The 24,846-nt window shown below is 41.3% G+C and overlaps 1 protein-coding gene across 2 annotated transcripts in view; it reads right to left on the bottom strand.

The window, feature by feature from the left end:
• The window catches only part of PPFIA2 (PPFI scaffold protein A2), a 600,314-nt gene that overhangs the window by 196,643 nt on the left and 378,825 nt on the right, over positions 1 to 24,846 (bottom strand). For both annotated transcript variants that reach the window (XM_090042615.1, XM_090042614.1), the window contains exon 6: positions 22,570 to 22,644. In XM_090042615.1, the coding sequence (XP_089898741.1) occupies positions 22,570 to 22,644 (75 nt within the window). The remainder of the gene's footprint in view (positions 1 to 22,569; positions 22,645 to 24,846) is intronic.

A 24,846-nucleotide genomic window follows, 5' to 3' on the forward strand; every position in this document is an offset into this window, starting at 1 on the left:
CCCCCTCGGAGCTATTATAGAAGTACTGCACAGTGAAGCATGCTATTAAAGGCTTCTGCTCTGAGCATTTAACATCTAATGGGAGGTTAGTGGGTCCCCAAAAGTTCCCTTGCTGTCCCTGGAGTGTTTGAAGGGGGCATTTTAGAACTTGCCTTTTATTTGTTACTTGTTTACTGCTTTGTAGTTGTGGGATAGGGGAGTGGGCATTCAGCAGTGTTTCCGTGTTCTCTGTTTGACTGCTTTAAAATTTATATTTGAATTAAAATTTCGTTTTAGTAGGTTTCTATTTTTTCAATCAAGCTATGCTAAGCAGTACTTTAGTTATCTGTGGGGTATCAGTTTTGTGGGTAGTGGCTGCTGTTGGGGGGGGGTCTCCCTTGAGCACTGGTGTAATTTTGGTGTGGGGGATGCTTTTGGCCAGAAGGGGTGACTGGCCACCCTTGGGGATCAGGGCTCATCCATTTAGTCCTCTGCTCAGTGCCTGCTTTTTTTCTGCTGTGCACTTTACAGATTTTAGGGGCATTCCCCAAAAAACCCCAAATGCCAAGTTTTAGAGGAGGGATGGTTACATGAAACAAGTCCTGCTAGATGTGGGACCTCTGTGATCCCCTACCCTACACCTCTAAAACAACCCTTTTTGGCTGACTGTGGTGTGATTGTCTCCCTAACACCATTAATGTGATCGCTGCTTTTATGTGAACCTGCCAAGCAGAGTGCTGTGAACCCGATCATGAGCTTACAGTGCTCCCGCTTTATGAATAGTGGGTGAGTTCTGTCACCAATCATTTCCTCATCAACTATTTCGCAAGTTCTCAGCATTTCAGATCATGTCCCACTGGAAGTGATGTCTTGACACATCATTCACTGGGCTGGCTGCTACTTTGCCAAAGGACCTAGCAGGGCTAAAACATGTCGAGAACAAGCATGCACATATGATGTACAGAGCTGCCATAGGTGCAGCCACAGCCCCCCTCCCTGGCTTGACTGACCTTGCCGGGCCCCAAAATGTCCTAGGTGAACCCCTCTGACTAGCACCAAAAAGCTCTGGTGTGAATGTCTTCCTAACACCATTAATTCACTCACTGGTTTTATGTGAACCTGACAAATGGAATTTGTCCCTGGCTTGACCCTGTCAGCTGCCAAATTGTCCCACATGAACCCCACTGAATGGTGCCAAAGTTGCAATAGTTGCAGAAAATGTCTGCTGCCCAAATTTTGCCCAGACAGAATAGGGTTGGAGGGGGTGTGAATTTCCCTTGGCCAAGTCACCTCAAGACCTATAAATTGACTTTAGCTCCCTGAGGTACTCCTGATTGATCTGAGATATCTGATGTTGGAGAATAGAGCAGACTGGGGCATGTAGGTCTAGGTCAAATTGGACCTTTGCTGAAACAAAGAGCCTGGTGTGGGTGCTGGGGGACCCTGAGGTCATGCACCAGTTTGTCTGCAGCGCGCATGCCAACAGGCATATCTGCCTTGATGTTGCACGGAGAATGTCACAGTGGGGAAACAACAGGATGCTGAAACAGAGCTGTGTCAAGATGAAGATGCTGTGGGCACAATTTCACAGGGATGTTGACCGAGCACAGCGGCAGGGCTCCCCACTGTGTGACATGGCCCACCAGAAGTATCTCCAGCTGCTAATGGAGATAGTAGATCAGTGTGAACACCAAGGGACAGAGAACCTCCAGGGCATCCTCACCTGTAGACATTTCACCAACCATGGCTGTGACTTGTGGGGACTCCAGGCACTCCAGTGGAGAAGACAGCAAGGGAAATAGATCGAGGACCTCAACTTCCACATCCCTTATGTGAAGCCTTGGGAAACCTTATTGTCAGCTATCACCTGAACTGACAGCTGCAATTAGGCTCTGGGCTGTGAGGTGAAGAGGGGGAGAGGGACTTGTTTGCAGCTGCTTGTTTGCAGTGGGATCACACTTGTTTACAGACTCAGGGCCTGCTACCCGCCTCAGTCAGGCACCCCTTCTCGGTTATTTTTGGCCGACCTCTTCTTCAACATTTGCAAGATTCACGGTGTGAAACTTTTTAGAGTGGCAAATGTCCTTAATTTACTCTATTTGCCACACTGATTTTCAGTTCCAATTCCAAAGATGCCACCAAGGACATGGAGGCAGCCAAGCCAGGCTGCAGCTGATGCACGAACCAGCAGGCTGGTGAACGCCCTCAGAGACTGCGAGCAGTGGCTGTGTGAGACAGCTCTGTCATGCTGCGGGAAGATTCGTGGCCATCCAACATGAAAGGAACCGTGCAGAGTCAAGGAGGCATTCAGAGATTTGGCAGGACCAGCAAATATGTGGGCATACTGGTAACACTTCTATGCCTGACGGTTGTCAGCCCTGGTCCTGCACCTGCCCTTGCCCCTGCCAGGGAGCAGCAACAGCCATTACAGATGCATGCTCTGCCATCCCCAAGTTCTCAGTCATGCTCTGAATGAAAGTCCACCTTAGAACCAAGTTTTTTCATTAGAACTGATCATTGATTTTAGTTTGTTTGTTTTTCATGATTCAGGCACAGCTATAGTAATTGCACTATTATAGTAATTGTATTTTTTCATGCACCCTTATAGTTATCCATAGTGATTCAGAGTAATTATAAATTACTATCTTAAAAGAGGTATTCTATGGTTTGTTTACTCTTTTAGTTTTCTGTTTGTAAATGAAGGTTTCTCTTTGCTTTGTTCGATTCTTTGTGTCACGCTCTGTTTAAGCTAGCTAATGGAAGGTTGTGGGGGAAGTTGCTTGCTGGCTTGTATTGGTAATTAGACTTCTTTTGGTAAGCTTGATGGGGTCAGAAGACCAGGCTGATGTGCTCAGAGCTCCCCCCCCAGTTAGTGCTCCCAGCCTTAGCAAAATTCTGAGCCATCCCACCACCAACTGGCCTTGGCTTTCCTGCTGTGTCTTTCTCTGGTCACAGTAATAAAAGCCTGGGCCTTGAAACCACCCCCCTCCCCAATTCCCCCCTTGGGTGGGCTGCTTGGGGAACAGTGGAAAGCTGCATGCACTCAGAGGAAATGTTATGGGAGCAGTGCAGCAGCCCTGATTACAGTGGCTTCCACTGGATGGCCATGGCTGGCTGCTTGCTTCTGGAGTGGGATCTTAGAAGGGTCACGGTCATGGTCATGGCCCTCTGCACATGGCCCTGCTCCTTTAGGCTCGTGATCAGGTTCACAGAATTCTGCTTGTTGGATTCATGTAAAAGTGGTGAGCAAATTAATGGCATTAGGGGACAATTATACTGCAGCCAGGCATAAAGGGATGTCTTAGAGGTGCTGAGTGGTGGAGGAGCAAAGAAAAAATAATCTAAACATGGAAAAACTATTAAATATTGAGAAAAAACATTGCAAAATCTAAAATAAATTTTTAAAAATGTCAGAAAACTTGGAAGCTTATGTACAGAACAAATGCCAGGACCTGCAAAACTAATGCTAGCCCTAGATTACCCATTGATTTAAAATTAAAAAAAATAGTAAAATAAAAAATACAAATTAATGGTTTATAAACCCAGGGGAAAATAATTTTCAGCACAGTACAAAATTTAAAGCATTCCTTTCTTTAATTTTATAATCCAAATTACGTTTCTCATGGTTGTTGGCAAGAAAAGTCTGGAGATTTTTGCTCTGTGCGCGAGACCTAGGGTCTGCAGCTATGCAAGTTCTGCTGCTCCTTTCCATGATGGCTTCCCTCCCCACCAGAGGACCCTGCCGCCTTGTGTTAATGGACTGGGCATTTGTTTCCTGTAGACTACCCACCCAGTTGCTGCCTCCCTGCAGCATGGGATATCCTGTACCCTCTCCCTGGCCATCCTGAGCACAGCCCAGTGCTGTCGTGTGGCTGCTGCATATGGGGCCCGTCTCAACTCAGACCCTTGGTCCCATGCCCAGGAATTGGGACCCCCCCATACATTAATGCAAGGAAGATATAAGAAATTCACAGGGCACTAGATCTTTGTGCACATATAAGCGAGGGGACAATGTCAGCGCCCTGTTTGAAGGGGTGGCTGTTTCAGTGAAATAAAAAACCCCCAAGCAGATTTACACACAAAATACATTTTACTTGCTTACATAGAAATAGTAAAATGAAAAATAAGCTGAGAATAAAAAAAAGTTAATAAAAACATTTTTAAAATATCAGTAATTTAAAAAAATACGTCAAAATATGTGTAAAATGATTACATGAATTAAAATAATGAACAGAAACTTAATTAAATTATCAAACTTATGCAACAGCACCACTTTCAGTCACCTGTTCATATTAGCATGCTGTGAGCTATAGGTGCTCCTTGCTGTAATTCAGTACAAAGACATCAACGGAGTGGATTGTTATGCAGTGCCTCCTGCAGTAATTTCCTGTGAATAGTGCACTGAACATTTTATGAGATTTTTCAGTGACCATGTGTACACAATGATGGAAAAAATTAAAACCCACCATTTCAATTTAGGGGGCACAGACTGAAACCCTGAGGACTAAAACCCTCATCACATGTAAAAGCGCCCTAAAAAACCAACAAGCATCAGAACCAAAGAGGTGATATATCATTCTTTATAATTTAACATAAGAAAAATTCTCTCTCATCTCCTTTATATTTCCATCATGTGCATCTGCATTTGAACATGGGTGTGCATTTAAGTGGAAAGACAGAGGCACGTACATCCACAATGACAGTTTTTATTCCTGTCTTTTCCTATCATCTTGAATCTATATTTAACATGAGCTGTCACCTTGATTCAGAAAGGTACTTAATCACATACATAGTTTGAAGTGCTTCAAAAGGTGAGCCAGACAGATATACATGCCCTCTGAAACACCAAAAATGGTGCAAGTGCGCTTCCTTTCATATATGTATACTTTATGAAGTGCAAAAGGGGACCCCCTGGCTCCACCAGCAAACCACAGTGCTCTGTTCCCCTTCACAGCCCCTCCCCATAGGTTGCAGGTAGGGAAGAGTGGGGTACTGTATCAGTTACTGTTATCTGTTCACTCCACTGCCACTCTCCTGGAGCATACCATCCCAGCTACTGATCCCCATGTACCTCTCCATTCCTGGTCTCCCAGTTCTTGGTGGGGTGAGGAGGGCATGGAGTCCCCTGGTTTTAGTGGCAAGGAGAGACATTCCTCCATTCTCCTAGTTCTGGAAGGGCAGTGCTCTAGGACAGTGAAGGTGGACAGTATAGGGGAGAGCTCCCAGACATTAGCTACAGCTCCTCACTAAGCCTCTGTCTCCTGGGTTTCTGGCAGCATGCATCTATGTTAATGCCATCTCTTGTGCTTCTCTCTCTTGTCTCCTCCCTGTACTTCAAGAGAATATTAGCACATCAGTAGTTAACAGTGTATAAGTCAGCCACTTTTGAGGTTCCAGATCCTGGAGTTTTATAATATAAGGCAGAGGAAAAAACAGGAATTGCAGATGTGCCCTATACCATCCTAGTGGACTCTGATCTCTCATATTCTTTACGTTCCCTGCATTCTCCTGATATAGGTACATGCTGCTAAAAGATGAAGATTACAGGTATGCCCTATGATACCTATTAATAGTAAGCTCACATCATTACACAGATTCAAAGCTTAAATATAGTAACATTATCTTAAAAGATCTGGTGAATGGCCTCTTCTGGGATTCATACTCATTGGGCACATCTACATGTTCATTAATGCAACACAATTATGGTGCATTAAGTTTAGTACCTGTAATTAATGGGTATTTAATGCACTATAATCAGCACTACAGTACATCAGTGCAGATGAACGCTTTCTGTGTAACACTTCATATGCATTGGACTAAATCTAGTGTGCATAACATATTAGCAGTTTTTGCCAGCCATGCTAATGTACAGTAAAATTAGTCCTATGCGCATGTAGCATCTCATGGAGATGTGCCCATTGTCTCTCAGATAAATATTGCTACTTATTTTAATGGTGTTCATCAAACACTGAAAAAAATGGATTTGTTATACCTCAGTTCTCTTGCATCTTGGCTCCTTACTGTATAGGCACAATAAAGCAATAGTACCAACTAACATAAACGGCACCAGATAAAACAATTTGAGCAATACTTTCAGGGATGGCAATGCTCCTGACATGATGAATTCTGAAAGTATCAGTTCATCAACTAGCAGAACAAATATGAGTTTTATATGATTTTTAGGTAAATAGTAAAAGCTTCATTTGTACACATGAAATACATTATAATATATGTGATTATGAAAACATATACATACATACGTACACACATATGTGTATGTGTGTGTGTGCGTGTGTAGTAAACAAAATCAGCATATAATATATAAATGTTATAACATATATATGCTGACCTTGCTTCTTATCCCAACATTTTAAAACAATGATCTTCATGCATGTTTAAAACCATCTCTCACAATTCAAGGACTAAACAAAGTCTGTTAAGTCTTCTGAGCAGGAACCAACTTTTTATTCTGTGTTGTTACATCACCATCACAGTGTGGTTCCATTCCATGAGTAGAGCTTCTAGGCACTCGAGTTCCATAATTCTCTCTATATAAAGGGCTTAGTCTATCTCTCTGTGCATCTGTCTGTCTGTCCGTAATACTCTTGGAACACTTTGACTGGTTGTCTCAGCAGCCAATCATAATGCTTACAGAAACAACCAATCAGAGTGCTCTGCACAGATAGAAACACACAGAGGAGCCCTGCCATGATGAAGGCATGGATGGGATAGAGCAGAGGGGTGAGACCCCCACCTAGCCCTGCTGCTTGGAGGCAGCGGTGGCACAGGGTGGTGGTGGCACGGTGCTGGTCTCACCCCTGCTCCCCCACCTCCTCCATCATCTAGCAAATTGCCCATCAAGAATGGCAGTGAGGACAGAGCACTGCCATGATGGTGGGGTGGAGGGGATGGAACAGGAGGGAGAGGCCAACTCTGGACTGCAACCACTCTGCACTACTGCTGCCTCCAAGAACCAGGGCTGGGGGAGAGGCAAGGCCCAGCAGTGGCACAGGGTGCTGGCAGAGGGGGACAGAGGGGATGGTGGTGCAAGCTCCCCCCCACTTCTGCGAGGTGGCAGTGGCGGCACTTCATTCCTGCCCCCCCGGCCTCCATCATTCTTTACTGGCAATTTGCCAGAGAACAGGAGAGACAGAATTGGGGTTAGCATTAAGTCATGCTGGGGGGGGGGGGGACATGGGGCCAGACATGAACTGGGGGAAGTTGGGGGTGGCGCGAAGCCAGATGCGGACCAGGAGCAGTGCAGGCCAGTAGCTGGCAGCGGCAGCCTCCATGTGTAACCTTCCCCTCCCTGCCCCTGCTTGTGGGAGGCAGTGGCGGCGCAGGGTGGTGACATGTGGTGCACTGTCCCCACCCACCCTCCATCATTCTTGACGGGCAATTCACTAGTATACAATAATCACTGTGTATTAAAAACTATTCATATTTATTAAAAATGAATATAAGCCTTAGTATTATTATTATAAATATCAATAAATATTTATATTACTGCAGCACACAAAGGCTGAAATTAGAATTCAAGCCCCATCTTTGTTACCTCTCAGCTCCATGTTCTTGGGGAACCCTGATACAGGACGCAGCCTGTCTGACTCACAAAAAATTCCCCTCCTCTACCTAAACAAAAACTGATTAAGATGCAGTGGGAGACGCACCTAAAACCCTCCAGATAAGGGTGACAAGAGTGAAACAACTGTCCTAGGTCTCATTTGCATCCGAGATGGAACCAGATGACAACTCAGTCAGATCGGAGATGGAGAACAGAAAGCCCGAAGCAGAGACTGCAGTGAATTCTGGGATCAGAGAAGCAGGGGAGTACTGCATGATGGGGAATCTGTGCTCCAAATGCTAATCAACCCACATTTACACACACCCAGCTCAGCATTTATCAGACCAGTTCTAATCTGGATTTACAAAGGACATCCCCCCCCCACACACACACCTCTAAGCAGAAGTAAAGTTTATTAGGCATCTCGGGCCGTACATTCCCCGGTACCACTATGGGAGTCCTATTTAAACTTGATTGACTAAAACTCGGTTGCTGGGTTAGGGAATGCTGAGACGAAGAGACCGTGTCAGAGGGGGTACAGGCAACCTTTGAACAATGGTAAAGGGTTCATCACAGCCTCCAGACCATTGGAGCCCTGAGCACAAGTGTTGTCATACTTTTCCCGAGATGACTGGTGGATGTCCTTCCCCCCCACAAAGGTTATGAACACTCCAATAATTGACTTAAGTCTGTTAAAAGACTAAAGTAAAATCTGGAAAAGTCATGCTAAGCTGAGGCTTGTTCACAACAAGTAAAAATCCAAACCCCTGATGCTGCAAGCTATCTATTGTTTCTAAAGAAACCATGAGATATCCCATCAGTATATCTGCTATCCACAGGAATTTCAAGCTGGCTCCTAAGTGTCTGGTTACTCCCTAATCTTATGTTTTCCCGATTATCAATCAGGGGTTTTTTTGAGATGTTCCAAACCAGATAACCCCTTGTCAAGAGAAAAGACAGTATTGAAAATGCTTGGAAGAAGCTGAACTGAGGGTATAAAAATCTGTAAAAAAGCAGCAGTGTGTGTGTGTGGTTCAAGAGGAGAACTCTCTCACACCACCTGCTGTTGTTCTCAGGATGCTGAAAGAAACAGATCGTCTCCCTTCAAGGATTGTGCTAAGAACTTTAACCTGTCAGCAAACAACCCAAGTGCCTTGGACTGGTGAGATCCCAGTGCTCTCTCTCTCTCTCGGCATAAATTTCTAAACCTGAACAGTATTAGTTGAGCTTGAGCTAAGTTTCCCCAAATACTTAGTGAAACCAGGGTAATACTGTAATTGTTTGTGTTTGTTTTTCCTTTGCATGTCTATTACTACTAGTACCATTATATATTTCATATACTTAACAATAAATAACTTTTATAGTCAAACTGGTGGTAACTGAGTATATTTTTCCTTCTCTACTTCTCCTTCCCCACTTGCTCTGCAGCAACACTTCTTTTACCTAAGCTAAAGATCCCTGTGAAGCCCAAAACTACTGTGGGGTCTGCTCATCAAGAAGCTAAAGATTGGGACGTGCTGCATTTGAAACACATGAGGGGATAAGCTTGTACAGGTTGATTGACCCAGTTTGGCTCAGACATGCCCTAATGAACTGAATGCTGGTCCATGAGGGTGTCAGCTGGACACCCAGCCGGATTCAGAGATATTCTGTTTACCTGTGTGCTTGTGTGTCTGACTGCAGTTTATTGTTGCTCTTATGAACTGATTCTTGGCATATAAGGGTGTCAGCCTGTCCATGCTTATCAACCCGGCCGGGTCAGGTGTGTCACATTAATCTGTGTGTGTTTGTGTGTATGACTGATTTGGTGACTGGAGGAATCCAGTCCCACTGAAACTGAGTCCTGCAAGATAGCTCCATTGGGGGTGAGGACTTGCAGAAGGGAGATATACAACTCCATATAAAAACATAGGTAACACAAGCAGCACATTGATAGAATTACCAAGACCCTAGAAACGCATTCCTAATAAATGAGCACACCCCAAAGTGATGGGCAAATCTGGTAACGTCTTGCAATACAAGCATGAAACAGACAGGGTTTACCCAACAGACTTAGAATCTGAACAAGAGAGGCAAAGTATAGCATCATGATGAGTAACATAGAGATATTATATAAATGTCATATACAAGATAAATAAAAGAGTATGGGGAAGAATTAACACAGATTTTCCAGTAATAATTTGGTTTTCATTGCTCTTATTAATAGACATAAGTAGGAAATGCAAAGAGACGGAGCAGTTTCCCTGACTTCAGCTTCTAACTTTGGTTTCTGATTTTGGCTCTGCCTTTACCACACAGGTGACATATCCTAACTATTCATGGCCTGCTTGCTTACATCCATATCCTAACTATAAGTTTATTTGGGGTTAGTAAGCCAACAGAGAGATGTGATTTTTAAGGATTACTTTGAAGGGAATAAGATTGTGATTGAATACAGATTATGCTGGTGAATTTTTCAGAGCCTAAGCAGTAGCATGGGAGAAAGCAAAGAAGTGACTAGTAACTGATGCATGATAGAAGTATGGACAAGGTAAGATTGAAGAAGCTGATATCATAAGAAATTGCTAGGTCACCTAAACTGGAAAAAAGTTTCAGAAAGAAAAAGCTTTGCACTTGATCCACTTTGTTTGGATCCACTGGCAAAGCATATAGAGAGTGATTCCTTAAATTCTAGTGTGTAATAATGCACATCACACTGGAAAACAATGAACAAATTGGTCCAGATTATTGTTTCCTAGAATGTGATGTTACTTTGACTGCAAAACAAATGCGAGGAAGATTATGATATTGACATTAAATTAAAATAATGGTAACTAATTGGTTTTTCAAATTTAAAGAGTTCTGCCTAGAGAATGCTTAGAAACTATTCATTTAAGGAAACAAACTGGGTCAGTTTTAAATTCATTTTGATCAAACTGCTCATGTCTGTGGTGAGCTTGTGTTAGAGAAACAGAAGGAAAACCTGGTGGTTTTTATCTGCAGTTATCAACAATACAGAGATAAAGCCAAAGCATTAAAAATGACAATGATTAGAATCATGGAGGATCAACATTTCATCAAGACAAATGCTTCAGCCAAACAGAAAAAAGGGGTGGATTTGAGGTTTGCAAAACAGAATTCAAACAGCTAACACTCAGCAGGAGTCTATTCTAACAAATATTTTAAACAATTGCTACATGGTGGCACAGCAGGTTTAGGGAAACAGTAGAAATTGTAAAACTAGCAAACAGCAATTTTTCATAGCTTGGATTTTTTTTTGTTATGCTGGTATAATTAACAGCTCTACTGGGAAAAAAAATCTGATGATAATAGTTTAAAAGCAACTTACATAGTATATAGGCTCATCAGTACACACAAAGAGTGATAACAGCATATCAACGGTTGTAATGGAGACTCCCCCTTGCTGTTTTATGAATAGCAACAGTGATGCTAAGTAATATGCTCTGCTCTTCATAGATCAATCTGTTACATTATGGATCTGCACTCTTCCTTTGTATAAAAACTCTATTAGAATACATATTTTCACAAGTTGCTAAAATTAAATGAAAATACTGAATATTATCTAAAGAGGTAAGAAATATGTGGGCATTGGACCCACACATATATGCTTTAGAAGCTTTGAGAAGAACTTAATTTACAAAGACTATTAATAATTAGTAACTAGAAATATCCTACAGCAGACAGATACATTCACTTTCTATATTTTGGGATACTTTGCCATTAAATATTTGTATTTGCTGTCTTTACAGCATCTGATTTCAAAACAGAATAATAAATACAAGCATGGGGAAGAGGTAATAGTGATTACTAATGTCATTGCATATAGAATTCAATTTAAAAATTCTCTCTCTCTACATAAATGTTCCCCTGAACAAATCTATACAATTGCAAACACAGCTCATACCTATTGTCTCATGTATGTACACAGCTCTATCTCTGAAACAATTTCTCCAACAGAATATACAGAATTTTTTTTTTTATTCTTATTTAAATTTATAAACAGCTGAGAGGCATTTGACTCAATGAAAAGGTCAGGCAGATTTCAAAGTTATCAGTGCACTGATGGCAGTGCAGCCCTAAAGGCCTCAAAATACATCACAAGCAGCTACACACTGAATACAATAAGGATGACAGAACAAAACGTTAGAGTAAAGCCCCTAGCCAGACATTAAAATGATCGTGCAATAGGTATCTGAGGAATTTTATGCTCAATCCAAAAATTATATCATCATGGGCCATGCTGGGCTCCCCATGTGCCAGGCACTAGAAAACTGCTGCATATTTAAACAGCTATGGAGAGCAACAAGTCCTGGAACCAGAATCAAGCAGATAGGGCTGGAAGCAGTCACAGGTGCTGGGTCCAGGACTACGGGTGCCACTAGGGATCAGGTGAGGAGCAGCCCTGGGTCCTGGATCTAGGACCAGGGGTACGCCTCTAGGGACTGGGCAGGAAGCAGAGGCAGGGATCAGCCCTTTTTTGGATTACACTGGAAGTATGCATCTAGAGCATGGGAAACCCTGTAACTTTCTGCTGGTGTGTGTGTGTCTACAACTTTTTAGAGATTTAACCAGATGGTAACACTGAAGGCAAAGGAAAAATGCTAATGGTTGTAAAGAAAGTATTCAAGTTAATTCAAAATTTAATCTCAGTATTATTTTTAAGAACGTACAATAAACTTTTCAGAAAATATCCTAGTTTGTCTTCCATCCTCACCATGCACAGAAAAGATGATAAAAGTGGGGAAATATTTATGAGTAAGAGATATTACAGCTTTTTCACAAAAATGTTTATCATTATGGACTTAAAAAACAAGACATACAGCTACAGTCATCTGGCCTGACCTCCCACATGACAAAAAATAATACACTTTAACTTAAGCCATATATTTGTTTCATTTCAAGTTTGTTTATATGTGTATAATGAATGTATAGTGAATGTTCCAGTAATGAAAAAGCTTTTTCTTCTTAGCAAAATTGTTTAAACAAATAATTTTGTTACCAACATCAATTCTATTTTTTGTTAGGGATTGCATTTTTCCATGATGTGTTAATATACAGACTTACACTTTCAAGGGACAAATGTAAAATAATGAGCCTTAGAAGTTAATGTGTCATAAAAGTCTCTTACAGCTAACTTCATATATCGAATGGGTGGAGAGCTTTTCAGTCTGGGATGTTTTTGCTCAGAGATCAAAGCACTCAAAACAACCAGAGTTCAAAATAGATGGACAGCATTATGCCTTTAAAATAAATCCAGATTAAATATTATGGCATAATCCATAGGTAATAAAATCCTTCCAACAATGCTGTGCCGCATCATTCCTAATAAGTACAAACAAGATTCTCCCTAGCTGCAGAATCCCTCCATACAACTTTTCTGCCTCTGGATCAACCCTGTTGAGCACAAGCAAGACATTTAGTACAGAGTTTGGGCCTTCTTTGACTAAAATATATTTAACTGCTTTGGGTGAAGCAAGAGACTACAATTTATGGAGCTTCTAGAACAGATGTCAGCAATCCCTTTAGTTTGAGGATACTCTCTATCATGGTTCACTGGTAATTCTTGAGGTGACTTGAGTCCAATCCTTGAGCTACAGATGTGTCCACAAAAGTTTCATGTCTTTCTGTAGGGGAGAGTAGGCTGCAAACTGGAAATCCTCTCCTTTTCCTTTCGCTGCTCTCTCTTCCCTGCTTTGAGGGCAAGATGCTTTACCTCAAAATGGGCTGCTGCTTGGTTGAGGTTGAGTCACAACTCAAGTCAACTGGCAGCCACCTCTTCCCAGATCTTGACCTCAACATCTGTTTTCTTGAGGTAGGTCTTCAATGTGTCCTTGTAATGGTTCCTCTGGTCACTGTGAGATCTCAGGTTATAACTAAGCTGGAAGCACTTGTTTTGGGAATTGAGAGTTAAGCATCTGTATGCTCTGTCTAGCCAAATGAAGTTGGTGCTTGAGGACCAGCAACCCAATGCTGGTAATGTTGACTTCAGCCAGGATACTGGCATTTATGTGGCAATCTTCGCATAGTAGGTCACCCACATTTCACAACTGTAGAGGAGAGTGTAGATCAGGGGTGGGCAAAATGTGGCCCGCGGGTCGGATGTGGCCTGCCAGGCCATTCTATCTGGCCCATGGGCCCCTAAAAAATTTAGAAAATTAATAGTTATCTGCCCCTGGCTGCATGTCATGTGGCCCTCAATGGCTTGCCAAAACTCAGTAAGTGGCCCTCCACCCAAAATAATTGCCTGTCCCTGGTGTAGATGATGACTGAATCATCAGAATCTTCAGCAGACCTGGATCTTGCTGTCTTTTCAGAGACTGAGATCAATATAGACACACAAAACAGAGTTGAGGTGATGTTGCAACCTTGCTTGACCCCAGTCTGGATGACAAACTGATCTGTCTTTGATCTGCTACAAATAACAGTTGCCGTCATACAGTCATGGAGAAGCTTCAGGACCTTGATGTACTTTTCAGGACATCCAAATCTGTCCAGCACTTTCCACAAGGCTTCATGATTGATAAAATCAAAGATCTTAGTTAAGTCAATGAAGGCCATATACCATGTTCTTGACACTTCTTGGATCTGGTGGGCAACAGAGATCATGTCAATTGTCCCATGGGATAGTCTGAAATCACATTGTGATTCTGGCAGGACTTCCTCAGCAATAGGTAGAAAATAATTCAGGAGGATACAGGCAAGGATTTTACCTGCTGCAGAAAGGAGGGCAATACCTCAATAGTTTCCACACACACAAGATATTTTGAATCTAGTCATGGTACTGGCATTCCTCAGGTTCCCAGGGATCTCTTTGTTGTTCCAGATTCAAAGAATAAATCTGTGGAGTCTCAGTACCAGTTCCTTGCTGCCGGCCTTGTAGATTTCAGCAGGTATGCCATCCAGTCCAGTAGCCTTGTTGTTCTTGGTTTCCTTGAAGGCACACCAGACTTCTTCTAGGATAGGAGAATTGGTGAGGGATCCCCTTTCAGTGTGTTGGGGGATGGATTCAATGGTGATATCTGTCAAAGTTGACTCATGGGTCAAGAGCACCTCAAAGTGCTTTTTCCATCTAGCTTGGATAGTTTCATTGTCTTAGAGGATATAAAGAATCATAAATTCCAACATCAACCTTTTCTCTGGGATCTCTGAAGTTAAACACCCAAAAAACTGGTAGCTGGTTTCAAGAATGCCATCTAATCGCTAACATAGGATAATGAATGCATCAGCATATAAGCTAGCCATTAACTGGGATACGCACAGAACGTTTTGCTACAAGAATCGTTATTAAACAGAACAGTCAGAGATGTACATCTAAAACAGTTTGCCTGTGTGTTGGATCTGGCCCACAGAGCCTCTCTATCCAGCCTGCCAGGCATGGAAAGATAGGTGGCATGGCTTACCATAGAATCCAGAATCCTTTGTTTCTGCTGGGCAGGGCCACTGGTAGCGAGCTTTGTTGTTTGCTGAGCCTCTTGTGCTGCCAGACCCATTGCCACCATCACCACCTAATGTCTCACTGCTGATGTGGTGGCCACTCAAACGCTGGCCTGGATCTGGCCTGCAAGGAGCCCCATGGCCTGGATCCTGTCCAGGCCTCAGGTGCATTTGACAAACCTGTTCTATTCTAACCCCTGGGACACCAGGGGGCTGACCACTCTGGATGTACCCTTATCATGTACTCAATCAGCTGATTGTCAGCCTCAATCTGGGTCATGAACCAAACCTGGGACTGTCTGGGCAGGGGCTGACATTCAGCTGCAGGGCTGTGATACTAATATTTCAACTTGCTGGTACAGCAGGAGCTGAAGATCATAATCCTGGGCTTTCATTGTACTGGCAAGTAGAGAGCAGGCAATTGGGATCTGATCCCTGATCTCAAAAATTTTACCTCCTGCACCGTGCACTTGTGGTATGGCAGGATGCACAACTGTTAGGATCATGGCATTACGTGAATGTGTTCAGGGCCTCAGGAACAAGGCCTTATACTACCTCTAAAGTACAGCAGGGATAGGGACTTCAAACTAATGATGTCTAATCAGAAAGTCAACCTCTGCTGATAGAGATGATGCCACACTGGCATTAGTTTCTTGGGAAGCGGTTTGGAATAAATATAAACCTCTCCTATATATGTATCTGTGTTCTACAGACTGTTTTTACGGCTCTTGAAACAAAATCTTTCTGATTCTGATATAAAATAATGAAATTTGTATATTTTGTGTATGTTATTCTTTTCATTTGAACCCAGAAAATGGAAGAGTTGATGCCTGAACTGGAATAAATGGTCTTGGAAACTGACATATAACTTACTACTGTATGCATCTCAAAATTACATGGAAGTTTTAAAGGAATGGGAGGCTTGTTGTGAAACACAGCTAAGAAAGGAGGGAAGAAATTGGATTCAGACACTTCAAATAAACACCAAAAGCAAAACCAGAGTTGTTTCTAATAAAGTAAGTCAGTGAATGACTGTGTTGAAGACACAAAATTCGAGGGGAGGCACACAATTCAGGGTTGCTTCTAGCTGGAAGTGTTTTTTTGGAAATTAATATGGTTCAGAGATCAAGTGAACTTTGATTTGATGGAGGTCACAATAGCTGTCATTTACAATGAGTACTAGGTCAGGACTGGGTTTAAAATTCATCTTTGAAACTGTATCATATGTCTAGGTACTGTGTATGCATGTTCTACAGGGGTTTCTGGAATTTTTCAAGTGTGCTCCACATCCTAAGTAAATTCTGGTTAGTTTCTAACACAGAGTGATCAACTGGTAAACATCCATAACTTAATACCATTTTTTCTGAGATAAATGTATCTTCATTACACATCTTATTCTCTATGCTGGATTCAGACATAATTTAATCCCTTTTTTAATGAGGACTTAAATTCACAAGACTAGCAACAGGGCACAGAAAACTGGGGATTTAGAGGGCTGGCTGCCTTTCCAGCAGCCTTAATGATGCAGCCCATTCCAAAAAGAACTGAGGAAGAGAATCTGAAGTCCCACTCTTGCAAAACAAGGAGCAAGTCTCACTCAGATAAATGATCTGAGATCACGGCAGTCAGGAGCTGGCTAGGATTTGAACAAGTTCCTAATCGAAATTAAAAAATAACCCCATTAAATTTGCACATATAACATTCTGAGGTAAATATTAATATACTACAGAACCTTGGTGTTGTATACACCACTTGCTGTGTGCTTACAGGGTAGAAGCAGAAATCAGTTGCTAATTACTAACATCTACGAAAGAGCTCTTTACATGCAGCATGGGACCTGTAGAAGCAGCTAAAGTGTGGCTCATGGGAGGGCAACAACAAAGAAGCACACAAGTGGGAAACAAACGTTCCCCCAGATACTGGTGGTCACCCTTGATAAACTTATAGGTGGCCATCCGATCACCCCTGCGCTTTTCCAGGCTAAAGAGCCCCATGGCTCTCAGCCTGTCGTCATAAGGTCTGTTTTCCTGACCTCTGATCATGCGCATGGCTCTTCTCTGCACTCTCTCAAGCTTCTCCACATCCTTTTTGAATTGTGGAGCCCAAAACCAGATGCAGTACTCCAGCTGTGGCCTCACCAAGGCCGAGTACAAGGGAAGAATGACGTCCCAGGATTTGCTTGAGAAGTATCTATGGATGCAAGCCAGCATTTTGGTCGCTTTATTAGCTGCAACATCACATTGCAGGCTCATGTTCATCTTGTGATCAATGATGACCCCCAAGTCTTTCTTCTGTAGCACTAGCCAGTGTAGCACTGCCGAGCCTATAAGGATGCTGCAGGTTTTTCCTCCCAAGGTGGAGAACCTTGCATTTTTCAGTGTTAAACACCACCAGGTTCTCGTCTGCCCATTTGCTGAACCTGTCCACGTCAGCCTGGATCACCCTCCCGTCTTCTGGTGTGGATGCTTTACCCCAAAGTTTGGTGTCATTGGCTAACTTGGCCAGTCCACTTCTGACTCCAATGTTCACATCATTAATGAAGATGTTGAACAATATGGGTCCAAGGACAGAGCCTTGAGGGACCCCACTGGTCACAGGGCACCATGATGATTGACTTCCGTCAATTACTACCCTCTGGGTCCGACCACGGAGCCAATTTCCTAGCCAGTGGATCATGGTGGACCCAAGGCCACAATTGGCCAGTTTCGCCAAGAGGTGATCATGGGATACCAGATCAAAGACTTTAACAGTGTAAAAATGTTACTGCCCCTCAGTAATCTGGACCACTGCATTGTTTCTATCTCACAAAAAATAATAAAACCCCATATATTGTTCTTAGAGTGTGATTTTGTATGGTGTCAAGTGAACACACCCTGATTTCAACAGAAACTGAGCATGCTCAACACCTATAAAATCTATTCAGAAATTCATATGATTGAGCTCCTGAAGTGTAATTTTAAATGTTTCCAGGAAATAATGTAAGAAACAGGGAAGATGAAACTTAAGTACCAAAGCTATCAGCATATAATTTCTAAAGAGAAAGTCATATGGAGCACAATATTGAGACTACACAGTGCAAATGACTATCAATATACTTGTGTTTGGTGAACTTTATTCTATACATTTTTGTTAAACTGTATTCAGTACAGTGCCTGCTTATCTAATTTGATATGCCTTTTTAATTTTTCTTGATAAAGAAAGGAATCAAAGCTGTTTCTTTAACTGAACCACGTTTTACAATATATAAAATTGGCATAATTTCTATAGTGTGCGCGCCTGAAGATATGGCAATGAACTTATCATTTTGTTCTTTTTAGAACCTGCTAACTCTAAGACAGAACACCAGTGTACCAATTTGTGGATATTCTTCATTTTGAAAGTTTAGCTGAAGCAGAGTTAGAATTTGGTAGTCATACCCAGTTAGACTGCTCTGTGTGAAATTTCATTAAGTTAGGCAATACAAGGATTTTAGAGTAAAAAAAAATCAGATTCAACAGGAGAGACTTTCTTTTCTGGATCAACGTAGCAGCAGGGTGGTGACATAAAAGAGTATTAGAACACTTGTGTTCCCACAACATTTTGTGTAATAGTACAAGCATCAGATCTGGTCAAATTGCAATTTGGGCAATCACGTTTTGTCTGTCTTGAGTCCCTCTGCAATTTCAGCTGAATACGTGTTATTAACTTAATTGAAAGTGTTTCATAAGTTTCCAGATATTTTTTTCTTGAATTGACTATGCAATGCCAATTTTTAATATATGCAATTATGCTAGTTATTCAGAAAGCATGCAACATAGCCTATTTAGGAGAACTAGCTCATATTTACATTTTTCATAGTATAAGTCTTTGGGTATACATTGCTTGGGTATCTAGCTTGTTTGCAGCCTAAACTCTGAATTTCTTGTGTTCTGTATATCTTTATGGGTACAAGCATTTCTTGCAGGCAACTAGAGGTAAGACAGGTAACACTTACAGAGAAAGAGATGCTCATTTAATAAACAGATTCCTACTGTTTCCTAGATCTGGATCTGCTGTGTGTCTATTCCCTACTGATACAACAGTTTAATCAGGGGAACAACATACTGTCATCATTTTAGGTTTATACAGTAGTCCTGCACATGAGGTGTGCTGTTACAATCAAAAGAACACAGATATAAAAGAAAATAATATTATTATTAAGGGAGGAGCACTGCTGCTTAGTAATAACAGCTTTTTAGAAGAACAGACACTGAGTGACAGTAATACAGAAATTACTGAAAAGCCTGTACTCAACTGCTTTGGAAACTTGCCCCAATTCTTTTCATGCACAGTACAACCAATTTACAAAGCCTTTCAAATAAACACAGACTGTACATTCACTGGGGATTCTGGTGTTAAACCAGCCCCTACATTTTGTTGTTGTCTAATCCATTTTGTCTGTTTTAATTAAATAATTGTGAACATTATCTGAACTCCTCTTCAAAATGTACTGATTGTTCAGACTTAATCTGTCAATTCCCTTCTGCATCTCTCTCTGCCAAGCTCTTTTTTATGATTATTTAATTGCATTCTCAGATTTTAGCTATAATACCTCTCAGGAAATTAAGATACCGACATACATGTTGTGCAAATGAACTTGTCACTTTCCAGCTCTCTTGAGTAATGTCTTAACTAAATGTTTTCAGCACTATTAACACAGTGAGTCTGTATAATGTTTCAAGGATGCTGGATCAGAAAGGTTCTTAAAATCATTATTTCCAGCTCATTTTAAAGTACATGTACACTATCCCAAAATCCCTCTCTGGCCCTAGAATTGTCTCTCTTCCAAGGAAAGGGTTTACAGAACCACCTACAAAATACGTCACTTCCTGCTTATTGGTCAGGGCATTACCAAAGTATCAATAGCAACAATTACCAAAACAACTCTGAAGAGCTGTTCTTATAGAAATATTATAAAGTACATACCTGGCAACACTGACAAAGAACTGTTATTTTAAATTAGAGGGTTTCATTTCATTTGACTGAGGTCCCTTGGAAGTCCACTTGTAATTTTTCAGTTCGTATTTAGAGTTAGACTATATAACAATATAGAGGTATGTCAGACTGATTTCTTTGTGATGATCTCAAGTTTCTGCTGAATATAAGCTTTCATTTTAAAAAACAAAAACAAACAAAAAACCCAACTAGCTTTCACTGTTGTGAAAATACCAATCTAAATATATGGTAAAATCAAGACTGTGTGAGGTATTTGGACAGAATGAATGAAATGTATCTAAGGTTCAATTGTGGTCTTCTCTACATAAAGATATGGAAGGCTCCCAACACAGCATAACTGTTATGGTCCCTCTACAGCAGAGAACATGCCAGGCAGGGGACTCTGTAATGGAGAAACTTGGTGATACAGTGGGACAACGTAGTAAAGTAACCAAAGATACTTATTTTTGCATTCACAAACATAAAACCTTTTTCTAAGAGGCACAAACGGACACTCGCTACAACTCCTGGCTGTATAGTAAGGGAAGTAACAACACTGCATTGTTGGATAGGATCACAGGAAAGCATGGCTAGAAGAGGCCTCATGAGATCATGTAGTCCAGCTTCATACTCAAGGTAGGATCATTCCTGCCTAAACCTGTGCAGCCAAGTGTCTGTTCAGGATGCTCTTGAAAATTTCTAGGATTGGAGATTCTACAACTTTTTTAGGTCACCTATTCCAATGTTGGACCATCCTCATAGTCAAAAAGATCCTCCTAATTGCCAACATAAATCCCCTCTGCTGCAAGTTGAGGCGATTGCTCCTAGTTCTGTTCTTTATAGCAACAGAGAAATGCCCATTTTCATTTTCTCTATAATCACCCTACAAATCATAGGAAACAAGAACTGTTTGACAAGAATCATTGGCCACAAGAACACACAGCTGGCTCATATTCAGGCTCTGGTCCATTGTAACCCCTAGGTTCTTCTCTGCACTACTGTTACCTAGCCATTCATTCCCCAGTCTGTATTTATGCATGCATTTTTTCTGTTTCAAGTGCAGGACTTTGTACCTATCTTGCTTGCATTTCATTTGGTTGATTCTGGACCATTTCTCCCATTTATCCAGGTCATTCTCGTTCTCCTAAACATCTACAACATCACCCAACTTGATGCCATGCACATATTTTCTAAGCATAGACTCAATCCCATCATGCAAATCATTAATGAAAATATTAAGCGATACCAGACTCAGGAGAGAGCCCTGGGGAAGCCCACCTTACACCTCCTCTTGACTAGACATTGAACCATTTATGAATGCTTGCTGATAAGGGGAGATGATATCTGGTTTCTTTTTTGCCCCACTTCTGTCTTCCACAATCATTTTTAGGTCCCGTGTGATCATGTACTTGGGTTTTGAGAAGGAAATTTGGTAATTAGACCTAAAAAAGGGAGTAACAGGCCTCCATCTCAATTATATTGCAAAATGTTCATTGTTAGCTACTTTATTAGTAATAATTTTAGCAGTTAAGTGGAAGCAGTAGGCAGTTTAGCTGTCCTTTGCTGATGTTATGCAATAACTTCCTCCCTTCAAATCATGAGAGCACAGTCTTTTGCTAAAAATGGTTGTATGCTATCACCACTCCCTACCCTGATTCATTGCCATCAAAAAGAAAGAAACAAATCTAAATTTCTAGGTCAGCAGAAATCTAAATTTCTAGGTCACAATGTTCAGATTAGTGTTAGTGTTTCTCAAACTGGGGTATACAAGGAACTTCACAAGAGTACATGAAAGGAAGGAGTAGAAAAACAGAACAAGTGAAAAGAGAAATATAAATGAAAGAAAAGAAAAAGAGAAAAGGTGAAGAACAAATCTGCAATCTCTCTTAGGTTCTTGGAGATGTTGCCTTCTTGCTGTAATGGTATAAAGTGTTATAATTTTTTAATTATCCATAACACACAATGTTAATGGGATGCAGAGCTATAAAAAACTTCAAAAGGGGTATGTGGCCAAAATTCCACTGGAAAACCACAGCTTTATAACAGAATTTTAAAATGTGTCAGTATTAAGTGAACTGTATTACTAATTCATAAATAATGAACATGTATTATCTCAAGTACAGGTCTTAACGTACTGTATCTGTCTATCTCCAGTAGACTTTTAAAACATATTTGTTAATACACATAGACAGAAAACACACTGTTACTTGTCTTACATTTTTTTGCGTCCCAGAATTTAACCTACAATATTATATTTACTGTTGAATGTATAGTAATGCTTATAGTGATATCTGACACAAACTCCAACTAAGCCATTTCGCTATGATATTGCTTATTGTGTCAGGCACATATCTATAAGCTTACTGATTTTCAATGACTAGGACAAAAAAGACCTGTCTAGGACCTGTCACTAGCCCTTGTTTTTGGTTTGTTCACAATGACAAAAATGTGAACAATGACAAAAATCAAGAATCAGAAGATTCTATTAATCTGACAACCATTTTCAATAGGCCGTGTTCAGTGGTATATACAGAATGTAATTTATCTTTTTGTGACAGTTTCAATAAAAGTAATGGGAAACACAAGGGATAATGTTAGAGAAATTGCACCTCAAAAGGGAAGAAAGTGTTTTATGTTACCTCCTGGTTAGCGGCAGCTAGTTCTTCTTCCAGTGCAGAGACTCTTTCTAAAGAAACCCTCAGTCGTTCCCTTACCTAGAAGAAAAACCAAAACATGTGCAGTAACGTGATTTCTATCAGTCTTTAAAGTTTAAATAATCTACCATAAGCACTACAGTTCAATTTGTAGGTGTGTGTGTATTGTGTCTGGAACATTCCTGAAACAGAGACATTAACTAGGAACACTTTTTATACCTGCCTGCCAAGTGAAAACCAACAAGTAGGAGCAGGAGGCTCCATCCTGAAATCCCTAGACAGCTACTCCACACTTTGCTTTTAAGTCTATGAAATGTTCAGCTAATGCAAGCCTGCTAAAAGCACAAAAGAAACTAAACATAAAATTTTATTTGGCTGTTTAATAGGACAGCTGACAGGACAAGCAAGGAAAAGAGCTACTGAAAACATTCACCCAGTGGATGTAACTGCAATCTTAATTTAGAACATTAAGAAGTCACTTACAGCACTGTTAGGAATAAACACACTTTGCATGTGGTTTACGTGTACATGTAACACATGTATTTTATTTTGGCTTAGAAAAACATGAAGAACTAAAGAGAATTGGCATGCTGGAATGAAAATGGAATGCTGTGTTTGTTTTTAATATATAAACCTTTCCTTTATAAAAGTAGCCCTATCCTATTCTCTGGCATCTCCTAATACTTTCCATGACCCACATCACAAAAGGGTTGCAATGTAAGCAAGAAAAGTGATGCCTTTCATTTAATACAGCCAAAGGCATGTTAATTGCTCTTTATTTGGATACGGACTTTATATTATATGTAACAAACAAGTTAATGGCTGATTAATTCATAAATATAGAAGTTTTTCTTTTTTTGATGTATTACTGTCCCCCCAATGAAAATGGAATTTTGTAATTGGTGCATACACATCACAATTCACAAAAAATGTTAGCTAGCATTTAAAACTATTTATTTTAACACATTTAAATTACTTATTAGAAAAACCATGTTGCATGTTTGAACCTATTTGATCTAGCTCTTACTCAAATGAAATGATTAAAGGAAATCTATTTAGTCAGTTAATGCACTAGTGAAAGTGGTACAATATTAACTAAGCAGATAAAACAAAACCTTGTAATAATTAACTACTTTGGGTTAGGCTAAATTAATTAAAATAGATTTATTATAATGCACTTCAGTTGCCAAACAGAAAAACCTAATTCAGCTTAATTTTAATTCTACTTCCCTTGGACCTATCTTTTTCCTGGAACCTCAGTAGCACATCCCCAACTGTTCCTCTCATCTGCTTCTTGCTGCTGTCCTGGGACTTTTCTTTTCTGCCCAGATGTCACAAACAAGGTAAGTTTTATGGCAGGATATAACCTGGAGTTCTCATTTAGAGTTCTGCCCTTGTGCCTAGTCCCGTAAAATCATGGGGATGGAAAAACACTTTGTATCAACACAGGAACTACTTCAGTAGGTGCCAAAATCCGGAGACTTGCAATCAATTCACAGAAGTTGGAAACAATATCTTCCACCTGACTTTCTAGATTGGGGTGCTCAAACCTTGGCCTGTGAGCCAGATCCAGCTCATAGGGACATATCTTCTGGCCCACACGGATCCCCACTATGGCTGCATCCAGACATGCAGGCTCCCCAGGGAACAACCAGTAGTTGTGCACCTTGTGCCACTACTAGTTGTCCCTGGGGGATGTCTGTGCCACACGTGCTCTGATGAAAAGCAAGTTACCCCAGGTTGGGTAGCGGAGGCTCTGGCCAGCACTGGGCTGGTCCCACCAGTAGCCCCACCTGGGGTCCTAGGGACCTCCCGAGGCTGCAGCAGCATCAATCCTGCTGTGCGGAGCCTGGCCGGCAACAGAGTATGGCTCCAGCTGGCCAGGCTCCAGCTTTCGGTGGTGCACACTGCTGCTATGTGTGCCACTCCACTTTTTTGCAGGACAGAGAACAACTGAACAACTGCAGACATGTCCTATGGGGACCTATGGGTGCAAAATTTGGTGGCGGGACAACAGTGGCAGCATTACTGCTGCTCTCCTGCTGCCAAACTTCTGAACCCATAGAAAGCTCTGCAGGCAGGACGGTGTGACCCTGCATGCTAGATCAGGCACCACAGTGCAGGATCTGAGTGTGCAGGGCCTGATCGAGGTTGAGCAGTACTGGCCTAAAGGAGACTCCTCTTTCCTTCTACTGATTCAAGTTGAGGATCTGCCACCCAATCTCCTGCATGTCTCACCTCCATCCTTTTCCTTTACCATCC

Source organism: Crocodylus siamensis, chromosome 4 (genome assembly GCF_052110815.1).
Source record: "Crocodylus siamensis isolate JL-2025a chromosome 4, ASM5211081v1, whole genome shotgun sequence".
Lineage (NCBI taxonomy): Eukaryota > Metazoa > Chordata > Crocodylia > Crocodylidae > Crocodylus > Crocodylus siamensis.